Consider the following 12410-nt stretch of genomic DNA (forward strand, 5'->3'; position numbering starts at 1 on the left):
CAGAGACAGCAGTAACGTGGGATGGCCTGGCGTTATCAGTGATGAGGAGTAGACGTGCTCACTAGCGAAGAGTTCTCCTCTTCCGCACAACTCCTGCTTTCTCATGTAGCCTCCTGACTGAAGAGGACCTGCCACAATGGTGGGCCACAGCACTCCCTCAGCCCCTGAGTGGGGGATCCCAGCTAGAGTGAGCTCCTTTTCTGGTCTCTGTACCTTTTCCACCATTAGAATTTAAACATAAATACATGCTGATCAAAGCTCTTTTAAAAAAAGGAGACTTGCCCAGTTACCAGTGATAACACATTTTTTCTAGGCATTTTAGTACCCCTTCATTTCCAGCGAGAGAAAGAAAATATATCCTTCCAAGTTACGATTATTGCTCCATTTACAAAGTCAAAGATAATTCATATTGATTTATTATGATTCTAGTTTTAATCACTCCTAATTAAATTGGCAAAATATTTTATGTTTTAAAAATTCCCTTTAATCAAATTTTTAAATATGATTTTTCACATTTTAACATTGTACCATGTCTGATTTTCTTATTTCAGTTTTTAGATTGTTGCCATTTCTTTTGAATTTCCTTTCAGTTTCTTTTTCTTGTTGGCTTGTTTGGTTTTGGTCTTTCATGTTAAAGGCTTTCCTAAGGCTTTCTTGCTGTTTATCAGAAAGGTCTTGATATGTCAGTTGAGGCCATATGGGGGACGGCCTTGTCTGCTGGGCAGTGCCCCCAAATCCACTTCAACTTGTTCTCTTGCTTTACAACCCTGCGAGTTTTCCTGGCTCCTGGGTTCCAGTCTCCTTTCTAGTGAGCTTACATTCACAGACCTTAGTATTTGACCATGTCTTCTCTGCCCCATTTGCTGACATCATTCATGCCAAAAACCCACTCCATAAGATGCCTCCTGGCCACCCCTTGACTGCCTCACCGTGACCGGTTTCTCCACTGAATTCAGTTTGTCCCCTTTGCACTCCATTTGCTTCTACCCAACACTGCACAGAAAATAGAATCCACCCAGCAGCAGCCCCTCCACCACCCCCACTTCAGACCCGTTTTTTCTTCCTTCCCCTTCACAACAACTGAGGCGGCATCCTCTCCTCCTGTCCAGGGTTCACCCCACCTTGCGCCCATCCTTGAGGGCCTGGCCTCTGTGGTGGGACCCTGTGTCTCCTCTCAGCCTGTTCTGCCAGTGCCCAGTCATGTTTCCAGCAGAATCCACCCTGCCCTGCCCTGTTTCTCTGCTCTTTTCACAGCCAATTTCTTAAAAGAATTGAATACCAAAAAAAAAAAAAAAAAAAAAGAATACTTTTTTCTCAGCTTCTATTCATTCTAAAAAGTAATTAATATGAAGTACCTCAAGCATATAGCAAATATCATATACCTCAATGTGTCTTCCTTCTAGCTTTGGCAAATCAGTCTTAACTTTTCCAGCGTTTTCTTTGTGCCCTTTATTTCTATCAGAAAAGTATTGTTACAGATGGCATTGGATCTGCTTAGTACCTCTCCACTGTCTTGCTCATCTCCCTTCCTCTCTATAAATGACTTCTTTCACATTTGAAGTCTATGACTCTTGTTGTGTAAATTTACTGTATGTGCATGTAAAGTATTTTGTATCTTACATGTATTATACATGTATGATGTTAAGTATTATTTGGCATACTTTGAAACTTTGTATATAAGCGTCATCCATCTCTCTGCAGTCTGGCTTCCACTGCTACACAAGAACATGCCTTTTCTCGTCAAGGTTAGAGGGTCTGCTCTCTGTGTTGTCAGATCCAGGGAACCTTTTTAGCTCTATTCAGCACCTTGCAGAAATACCACCTCACAGCATCCAAGAAGGCATCTTTCTTCATCACCCCGTCCCCCGACTTGGGCCAGTCTTTCTTCCTCTGCTTTGCTAGCTCTCCCCGGGCTCACTTTCAGGTGCCCTCCTCCTTGCAGTCTCCATTCAGTTTTAGGACTTAAAAAACCACCTGTTTCTCAGGGAGGGCCTCAGAGGTGTGAGAACAGCTGTGTCCTGTGGCTCCAGTTCCTTGAATTCAGCTGCTGCCTCCCTTATGTCTCCCAGGTGGCTCAGGCTTAGCATCTTCCCATGCCCCTAATTTCCCCCCACATCTTCCCTATGCTAGTAGTGGGGCCATCTGATATTGGATCACTCATGAGAAACCTGAGATTTATCCTTCACTTCTGTCCTGTCTACAGCTAATCCGCTGAGAAAACCCTGCAGGTCCATTATCCCAGATCTAGTGCTTCTATCCACATTAATCATGACTACCTTGCTGAGATTACTGGATGCTCTTCTCTTTTTTTCCCATAGGCTCTATTTTATTTGTTATTTTTAAAAGTTGTAACGGACAAGCCGGCGCCGCGGCTCAGTAGGCTAATCCTCCGCCTTGTGGCGCCGGCACACCGGGTTCTAGTCCCGGTCGGGGCGCCGGATTCTGTCCCGGTTGCCCCTCTTCCAGGCCAGCTCTCTGCTGTGGCCAGGGAGTGCAGTGGAGGATGGCCCAAGTGCTTGGGCCCTGCACCCCATGGGAGACCAGGAGAAGCACCTGGCTCCTGCCTTCGGATAGGCGCAGTGCGCTGGCCGCAGCGCGCCGGCTGCGGCGGCCATTGGAGGGTGAACCAACGGCAAAGGAAGATGTTTCTCTCTGTCTCTCTGTCTCTCTCACTGTCCACTCTGCCTGTCAAAAAAAAAAAAAAAAAAAAAAGTTGTAACAGACATGTGAAAATTTTGCATATTCATGGGATACTGTGTGATATTTCATTCTATATGTATATACATTGTGCAATATCCAGTCAGGTAACAACAGTGCTTTGTAGTATAAGCATCCAAAATCCTGTCTTCTGGATTTTTCTTTTAGTAGAGAAATACATAGTACATCACCTATAGTTACCCTGCTGTGCAGGGAACCCCAGAAATTCTTACTCCTGTCTAGCTATAACATAATACCCAGTCTTTCATTTTAAAGTTAGTTGATTTTGTGTCTCATTTTCTTTTTTTTAAATGAATCCAGCATTATTAGATATTGACCATTTTCATTTCTTTTTTTTTTTAAAGACTTATTTATTTTACTTGAAATTCACAGTCACAGAGAGAGAGAGAGAGAGAAAGAGAGGTCTTCCATCTCTGCTTTTTCACTCCCCAGATGGCTGCAATGGCCGAAGCTGTGCAGATCCGAAGCCAAGAGCCGGGAGCTTCTTCTGTGTCTCCCACACAGGTGCAGCGGCCCAAGGACTTGGGCCATCTTCTACTGCTTTCCCAGGCCACAGCAGAGAGCTGGATCTGAGGTGGAACAGCCGGGTCTCGAACCTACACCCATATGGGATGCCAGCACTGCAGGCGGCAGCTTTACCTGCTACGCCACTGCGCCAGCCCTCTGTTTCTCATTTTCTTAGGGTAAAGGGTAAAGTGTCGACCCTCATACCGTGACCTGCCTCACCCAGCCTAAGCTGGCTCCTGCCTTGATTGCTGGCTTTATCTGTGGCCACTCTCCCAACTTGTCCCTTGGATCTGTCTTATTCACTGCTGCCTTTGCTCCTGGCCTGTATTAAGGACCTGTTTGCTGGTCCCAACCCCTCATGCCACCTACTACAACTCTTGCATTTCCATTGAATGACTCCCTTCTCCTTTAACTCTCAGCCTATATGCTAGTATCTCAGTTAACAGTGCTCCTTGTTAGAGTGCTCTGTTTCCCTCACTGTGTTTACCTGCATTTTTAATTGTCTGTTTTACTTATTTACCTTTGGGCTTACAGCTCCATGAAGGCAGGGTCCAGGTTTGTTCTCCGCTATGTATCTGGTGGTACCTAACACCACACCCTGTGGGCTAACTGTGACTGGAAGGTTCTTAGAGTCAGATGGTTCTCAGCACTGAGACTGTTAGGACTTAGGGTGTGGCTGGAGTGATATTTATGCTTTGTGATGCTTTGGGACATCATAGCATTATAGTTGCTAGTTATTTTCCTGTAGTCTTACAAGTTAGTAAATATTAGAACTCCTGCAGTGGCCTATAAGAACAGAAGTTAATAGTTTTAAAATGTTATTTGTGTGACTGGTGCTGTGGTTTAGTGGACTAGGCCTCTACCTGCAGCACCAGCATCCCATGTGGGTGCCAGTTCTGGTCCTGGCTGCTTATCTTCTGATCCAGCTCTCTGCTATGGCCCAGGAAAGCAGTGAAAGATGGCCCAAGTGCTTGGGCCCCTGTACCCTCATGGGAGACTGGGAAGGCTCCTGGCTTCAAATCGGCCCAGCTCCGGCCATTGTGGCAATTTGGAAAGTGAACCAGCGAATGGAAGACCTTTCTTTCTGTCTCTCCCTCAGTCTGTAACTCTACCTCTCCAATAAATAAATAAAATCTTTTAAAAATTTTATTTGCTTCACAGGTATTATTGCAAAAAAAAATGGAAATTGAAAGTTTATCCTGAATCCTTCAACCCTCTAATAAGTCAAATATTTTTCTGTTTTCTCTTCTAATCCTTACTTATGTATAAGTTTTGCATTTCATCATTACACAGATCAGTTTTCCATGTTTTTCTGTCTTAACTCGTATGCTTTCCATAAGTCTGTTTAATGACTGAACAATAGTTATTTAATTTTTATAGTCAAATTTTAAAAGCTCTACTTTTCCTGTAATACTGCAGCTTATATTCTTTCCTGTTCTGTATTGGTGTACTTTTTTTACCTTGGTGTATAGGAATGCCCAACCATATATCATCTTCCTTTTTGTATTCTGGAAACTCCAAATGCCAGTATTCTAAGGTTATCTTTTTAAAGCAGGGTAAATGGTAAATGTGTGAATTACATCTATTAGAAACAAATAACAAATAGATAAGTCTTTTTTTCAAGGTACCTAAAATAAGACAGAGCTGTATCAGGGTTGCTTTCTCTTTAAGATGATTAATTTAGGCCTTCAAATTTTCAAGCTGCTCACTTTGTAATGCAAACAATCCAAACCTCTGCTTTATAGTGAATGCTTAGGTGGTTTCTTGTTTGTTTTAGTTTTAGGCTTTTGTTATTGTTTTAATTTTGCTAATAACTGCTTTTAGTTTTAGATTTTTGTTGTTATTTTTTCAATTTTGCTAATAATTGTAGCATTCTCCCTTACCTATCAAGCACTATTTATGTTGCAGGCAACATGCAGACTGAGAGAGAGAGGCTGTGATGGCCGCCTGGCAGGAATTGAAGTTCAACAGCTCTTTTGTTCCCAAAGCGCAGCAATTCCTGAGCACCAGCTAAAGGAACTGAATCTAAAAATTGACAGTGCTTTACAAGTATGTTTTTTAGAACCAGCATATTGAAATGCAAGGGATGGAAATGAGGGAGGGAGCTAAAGTTGTGATGTTGAACCAGTTTAAAGGGTAAAAAGTAGTAGTTGATCTCAAGTCTTTTAGTAACTCTAGAAATTTTAAATTTCTGTTTTAATTGGAGTTTTTCATTTTTAACCTGCTATACAATCTTGATTCTTGGAAATGATTTATTTGTAGGCATATAAGATAGCTCTGGAAAGCTTAGGGCACTGTGAATATGCAATGAAAGCTGGCTTCCACCTGAATCCAAAGGCAATCGAAGCAAGTTTGCAGGTATGCTCTTCTTCCTGGGAGCTGTCAGGTGCTGTGGGAAAGTTCATGCAATCGAGTGTTCTGAAAGATGTGCTCTGGGTCACCTCTCCTCTTTCATCCAAACTTTTTCCAGGGCTGCTGCAGTGAGGCGGAAGCCCAGCAGACAGGGCGGAGGCAGACACCCCCGCAGCCCATGCAGTGTGAGCTTCCCACCGTCCCTGTGCAGATCGGATCGCACTTCCTGAAGGGTGTCTCCTTTAACGAGTCGGCCGCTGACAATCTGAAACTCAAGACGGTAGCTTTCCATGGGGTTCCACTACCACGGGGTTCCAACAACAGAGCATGAACTTGGAAATAGAGTTCTTAAAGGAAACTCAAGGGCTTGTGAAAAATGTAGATTAAAAAACAAAAAAAAGGTCAAGGAAGGAGACACTGATCTTCTTCAGTAAACCGAGGCCTAAAAGCAGAACTGTGGTGACTGTTTTAATGAGATATTTGCAAAACATTAGTTTTATTCATAATTTTATTCAAATGTTTAACATAAAGGGCTGAAAGTATGCTATGAAATATTGCTTATGTTTAATGATTATCAGTATGTTTGAGAAGAAACTTTGTCATAATACTGCAGTAACAGTGACCATTTGTGGAGCATTGTATTTGCCAGGCACTGTGCCAATGGCTTCCTGAGCACTGTCTTATTTAATACTTACCTATGAAGTGGATACTGCCTTTTTCCCCCATTCGACAGGGGAACTGAGGCCCCTGGTCACGTAGCTAGGAAATAGAAATCTGGAATCTGTACTTACGCGGTTTCCAGAGCCTGCAGAGCATACCTGATCACTTGGCCATCCAAAATGTGACTGATAATAACTATTTGAGAAACTGAAATGACATGATTTGGGTGTACATAAAGTGCTTTTCTCTTGAAGATGATTATGTAAACACATTTGCACACATTTGAGAACCTTGCATGGCATTGTGTTGGATGTGAACTCTTTTCTTCTCCATCTCCAGCACACAATGTTACAGCTGATCAAAGATGCAGGCTGCTATAATGGAATCACATCCAGGGAAGATCTTCCTGTGACTGAAGTTCTAAATCAGGTGTGCCCGTCCACATGGCGGGGTGCCTGCAAGACGGCTGTACAGCTGCTGTTTGGCCAGGCTGGACTGGTGAGCACATACATGTGAAAGGATGTGGTTATTTTACCGAGTTCTTCAGTGCTACAGAATTCCGACAAGATAGAAAACAGTAAAGGAAGAACAACATTATAAAACCTTTTTTTGTTTGTTTGTGTTACAGATTGGTAGTATATACTTGCAGAGAACCTAGTTGCAAAGTTATGTTGAAGGCACTCCTCATTTTAAGAAAACCATTGCATTAGTAGCAATTTGACAGGACCCTTGACCTGGCCTTCCTATTCTGGTGCTACAGTGGATGTCTTTTCTTTTGCTCAGATTTACCAAACTTCTTCCTGTATCAAACCTTTGCACACGATGCCCTTTTACCTGGAAATACTTTTCACTCCAGTTTCCACATGGCTCACTCCTCATCTTCCTGGTGTCAGTTCCAATATCACTTCCTCCAGGTCTCCTCCCATGACCATGCCGATAAGTAGTGCTCTAACCAGTCCCTTTGAACCCTAGCTTTCTGTTTATCTCCTTCTTAGCAATTAAATCACATCAACTAAAAATAATGTTTTGATCCTCTAACCTTTCAGAGAAGAAAAAACTTTTGCCAAAGTTGAGTGGGATTCAGAACAGCTAAAATCACCATTAGATTTTTCTTGGTGCCATTCACCCAAATGACCTTACGTACTTGTGTCCATTTTCTAGTAAACACCACCCCCCCCATTTTGTTTCCATTTCTTTTTTTTTTTAGATTTATGTATTTATGTATTTATTTATTTGAAAGGCAGAGTAACAGAGAGAGAGAGAGATCTTCTATGCCCTGAATTACTCCCCAAATGCGTGCGACAGCCGGGGATGGGCCAGGCCAAAGCCAGGAACCTGAGACTCAGTCTGGGTCTCCCTTGTGGGAGAGAGGGACCCAACTACCTTAGTCATCATCTATTGCTCCCAGGGTTCCCTTCAGTGGGAAGTTGGCTTGGAAGCAGGAAGCCAGGATTGAACCAGGCACTCTAATATGGGATGTGGGCATCTCAAGCAGTCCACAGCACCAAATGCCAACCCTATAGAAGCATCTTCCTTTCTTTCTTTCTTTCTAAGGACTTATTTATTTATTTGAAAGAATTAGAGGAAGATAAAGAGAGAGAAATCTTCCTTCTGCTGGTTCACTCCCCAAATGGCCTCAATGGCCAGGCTGAAGCCAGGAGTCAGGAGTTTCTTCCGGATCTCTCCCACATGGGTACAGAGGCCCAAGCACTGGGACCTCTTCTGCTGCTTTCCCAGGCACATTATATCTGCTTTCTTTCTAAAAAGATACAGCATTTCAGTCAGAAGTTAGAGGAAGTTAATTAGAGATTAAGAAAATGAAAGAACGGATATTTAGTGTGAGTCCTGACTATTCACATAGAAAGAGCTGTGGGGAGGTTACTGTCCTTTAGTTTCACTCAGATGAGGGTTCAAGGTCTCCAAGGAGATCACTGAGTCCACGGAGGTCCCCAAGAATATCAAGAAGTAGAAGTCACCATTGAGAGGGCCACGGGTCTTCTAGTTTTGATAGAGAATTAGAGAGAGAGAAAGAACGGCAACGACTAGAGCGTGAAGCCAAAGAAAGGGAGAAAGAAAGGCGAAGATCCTGAAGTCTCGATTGGGGGTTGGAACACAGGCGTAGCAGGAGTAGAGAAAGGCACTCAGATGAGGACTCAGGCAGGTGGCCCAGCTCGTCACAGTGCGGCCTTGTACAGGTCAGATGTGGGCCTGTCCTCACTAGTGATTTCCTTTAGGATCTGCTCCTCAGTAAAGGAACCCCCAAGAGAAATCTGTAGTCTGCTCTCCACTGCTGCAATGTAGAGGATGCTTTAGGGGAGTGATGCATGGTACAAAGACCATTGAACTGAAACTAGGGTGAGCCATGTGGCAGTGTGTTCTCAGGAAAGGCGTGTGGAAGAACACACACACACAGGCAGTCTTTAGAAAACATTGTAAGTTAAAAGAAAAAAAATTGTCTTATTCAGAGAGCAGACATTCTTCCTGGTTCTTTAGCCCTTGATTGTAGGGCACCTTTGTGTGTGACTGACAAAGAACCATTAGATTATGGTTCTGGGGTGGGAGGCCTGAGGAAACACCTGTGTGGTCCCATAATAGCTGTTCCTCGGACAGGAAGCCTTTTCCAAAGCACCAGCTGTGGGAACTCTTGTTTACAGCAGTGGGATGGAAATTGGCTCCAGCAGAGGCTCGGCTTGGAGCCCTGATAAGAACGCTGTGCAGCTTCACCCCATCTGAAATTTTACAGGTTTGATATTCAAGGTGTCTTAGGATTTTCTTGAAATTCTTTTTGTCATTCGAAAATGCTTTCATTACTTTGTTACTCTTCAGATCGTATATAGAAACTCCCCCTCCTAAATAAGAGGAAATCCTTGAAACAAGGTTTGGTTCTTTTTCCTGAAGTAGTTCTGTTTCTGTTGATGATTGAGGATAAAAGAATCTTCGAAAAACTTCATCCACTTTTGGCTTGTAGTCAGTCATTACGGTTGAGCTTTTCTGAGGTATTAGTTTGACTTTTAGTGACATTTCTATTTTTTTCAAGTGTATAGTATAAAAAATAACTAGAACAAAGGAAATAAAGTCATTCCTAATTAATATATTTATGGTTTGGAAAGATTCTTACAATATTCAGCAAATGCCACACCCAGAACATGGCTTCTGTTTAAAGAAGTGTTGTACATTCAGTCATCTTTGTTACTCACTGTTGTCTTCATGGGGCCCGTGACTCTCCTTGGCATAGCTCATGCAGGGAAGTTGTTCTTGCCAGTACTCGGCATCCATAGGCTTGTGTGTTGGATATGTTTTCCTCTCTGCAAGCTGGTTGCTGTTTCTGTTTCTCTCGCAGGTGGTGGTCGACACAGCACAGATTGAGAATAAAGAAGCCTATGCACCCCAGATCAGTTTAGAAGGCTCCAGAATCGTGGTTCAAGTCCCATCCACATGGTAATGTGACTCTTACATTAGCTGAAGCCTAAGCTCTGATTGAAGCTTGCACATTTTTTAAATGATTGCTTTGTTTTGAACAAACCCCTGACAGCTGACATGGCAGGTCTTTCTACATGTGCAGGTCAGTGAGCAGCAATGGTCTGTTAGTGGCCTGTGTCATGATTACTAGTCCATGATGAGGAAGCAGTGATGTCTGCAAGTAGTCTCATTGACCATATGTAACTAACCCGTTCTACACCTTTGAATAAGGAGCAGTATTATCTTTCTTTGTTAGAAAAGTCCACAGCTTTGAAACATAGTACATCATTTCCTCTATGTCTCCAGTGTTTCTCTACAGCTGAATGGAGAGCATAAAATTTTTCTTCTTCATCTGTTCCTCCTACAACCCTGCTGATTTTGTGCTCCTGTCTTTACACACTCAGTGTCAATTTGGAAACAAACTGAACCATTTTCAGTTACTATACTTGTAACACAACTAAGAATTGTTCTTTTTTGTTTGTTTTTAATGCTCTGGTAGGAACCACTCCTATAGTTAGCAGTTGAGGCATCCCTGTCCCACACTGGAGTGCCTGAATTCAGTTGCTAGCTCCAGCTTCCTGCCAGTGCAGACCTTGGGAGGCATGGGTGATGATGCATGTAATGGGGTTCCTGCTTCCTTGGGAGCCTGAGAGAGCTGGCCAGTACAGGCACTGGGGAATGAAGCAGTGAATGCGAGCTCTTTCTCCCTTTCTGTTTTTGTCTCTCCACTGTCAAATAAAAAAAAAAAAAAAAAAAAAAAAGAATTTTTTTTTAAAAAGAAAGCTCCTACAAATCAGAAAATGGGCATGGAACATGATCAGATAAACCAGAAAATAAGACACATAAGAAACAAGTAAGAAAACCAACAATATGATGTCATTTTGTCCAAAATACTAAATTGCTTTAGAGTAACGATATTTAATGTGACAGTAGTGTTTTGGGTCAGACTACGAAAACAGGCAGAGATTGTTAAATGGAGAGCAAATCCCACAGCCTTTCTAAAGGGCAGTTTAGTATACCAGAAGTCTAAAATAGGGGCCAGCATTATGGCATAGCAGATTAAGCCACTGCCCATGACTCTAGCATCCCATATGAACACTGGTTCCAGTCTCAGCTGCTGCACTTCCAATCCAGCTGCCTGCAGCTGTGCCTGAAAGAGCAGTGGATGATCGCTCAAGTACTTGGGGACCCTGCCACATGCTTGGAAGACCTGGATGGGTCTTTGGCTTGGTCCATTACTGGCCCTTGTGGCCATTTGGGGAGTGAACCATAGATGAAAGATCTCTCTCTCTTCCCTGTCTGTCTCTCCCTCTGACTCTGCCTTTCACATAAATAAATTTTCAAAAAAAAAAAAAAAGCTTTATGGGATATGACCTCAGCGACCTCAGCAGTTCCCAGGTCTACCTGTAGGTATTTGTCTGAGAGGTACATGTGTTTCACTATAAGGATTGGCTTCATAGCTTTATTGGAATGTAGCAAAAATTAAGTATCTATTGGAAGACATTTGCTTTTTTTAAGTTACGAAGAATTCCTTTAAATAGTAATCTCTCATCATGAATTTTAAATATTTACTATAGAAAAATTCCCTTTGTGGGGACATTTGCTATTAAAATTGTAATCTGAATGAGTATTAACCATGGAGAAAACATTTAAATCATTTAAGTAGGAAGAGATGGAGATAGTAAAGAACAGAGTTACTATCGTTGCCTAAAGTTTTTTTTTTTTTTTTTTTTTTTTAAGATTTACTTATTTGTTTGGAAGAATTACAGAGAGAGGAAGAGACAGACAAAAAAATCTTCCAGTCACTGGTTCACTCCCCAGGTAGCCACAATAGCTAGGACTTGGCCAGACCAAAGCCAGGAGCCAGGGGCTTTTTCCAGGTCTCCCACGTGGGTAGCAGGAGCTGAAGCACTTAACATCTTCTGCTTTTCCAGATCATTAGGAGGGAGCTGAATCAGAAATGGAGCATCCCTTGTGAGATGCTGGCACTTCAGGCTGTAGCTTTACCTGCTGCACCCCGATGCTGGCCCCCACGTGCCTAAGTGAATTAAAGTGGAAGAGACCCTTCTCTGCTGGTTTACTCCCCAGATGCCTACAACAACCAGAGTTATAAACTTGACTGAAACCAAGAATCTCAAAGTAGTTCTGGGTCTCCCACATTGGTGGTAAAAACCCAAGAACTTAAACCATCATCTGCTGCCTCCCAGGATACTCATTAGGAGGAAGTTGCATCAGAAGAGGAGCTGGGATGTGAACTGTGTACTCTTTGATAGGGGATACCAGCATCCCAATGTGAGGGTGCAAAAGTAGATTCTACCAAAAGCGTTTTAGAGAAAGCTCCCATCTGCTGGCTCACTCCCCAAAAATGTCCAAAATGTCCAGGGCTAGGCCAGCTGCAGACTAGAGCCAAGAGCCAGTAAGGAAATCCAAGAGGAACCCAAATACTTGAACTACTGCTATTGCCTTCAAAGCTCTGCATTGGCAGGAAGCTGAAATCAGGAGTCAGAGCCAGGAATTGAGCCCAGGTACTCTGGTGTGGTGTGTGGGCATCCTACTTCTAGGGTAAACATCAACCCCAGAATTTGTTGAAATATTATATTAAGTAAGGGTGAGGGTGAGCACTGTATTTTTGTCCCCAATCCTTCTATGAGTATCCCCTATCCAGAAGTTTAAATTGCATGCTTTTTTGTTGTTGTTCTTGAGATTTATTTATT

General features: G+C 42.7%; 1 protein-coding gene across 11 annotated transcripts in view; it reads left to right on the top strand.

Moving 5' to 3' along the window:
• GARRE1 (granule associated Rac and RHOG effector 1) overlaps window positions 1-12410 on the top strand; it is a 98587-nt gene that overhangs the window by 66229 nt on the left and 19948 nt on the right. For all 11 annotated transcript variants that reach the window (XM_051846733.2, XM_051846738.2, XM_051846736.2 and 8 more), the window contains 5 exons: window positions 5134-5274; window positions 5488-5583; window positions 5696-5857; window positions 6577-6735; window positions 9578-9675. In XM_051846733.2, the coding sequence (XP_051702693.1) occupies window positions 5134-5274; window positions 5488-5583; window positions 5696-5857; window positions 6577-6735; window positions 9578-9675 (656 nt within the window). The remainder of the gene's footprint in view (window positions 1-5133; window positions 5275-5487; window positions 5584-5695; window positions 5858-6576; window positions 6736-9577; window positions 9676-12410) is intronic.

This window comes from Oryctolagus cuniculus, chromosome 18, assembly GCF_964237555.1.
Source record: "Oryctolagus cuniculus chromosome 18, mOryCun1.1, whole genome shotgun sequence".
NCBI classification, from domain to species: domain Eukaryota; kingdom Metazoa; phylum Chordata; class Mammalia; order Lagomorpha; family Leporidae; genus Oryctolagus; species Oryctolagus cuniculus.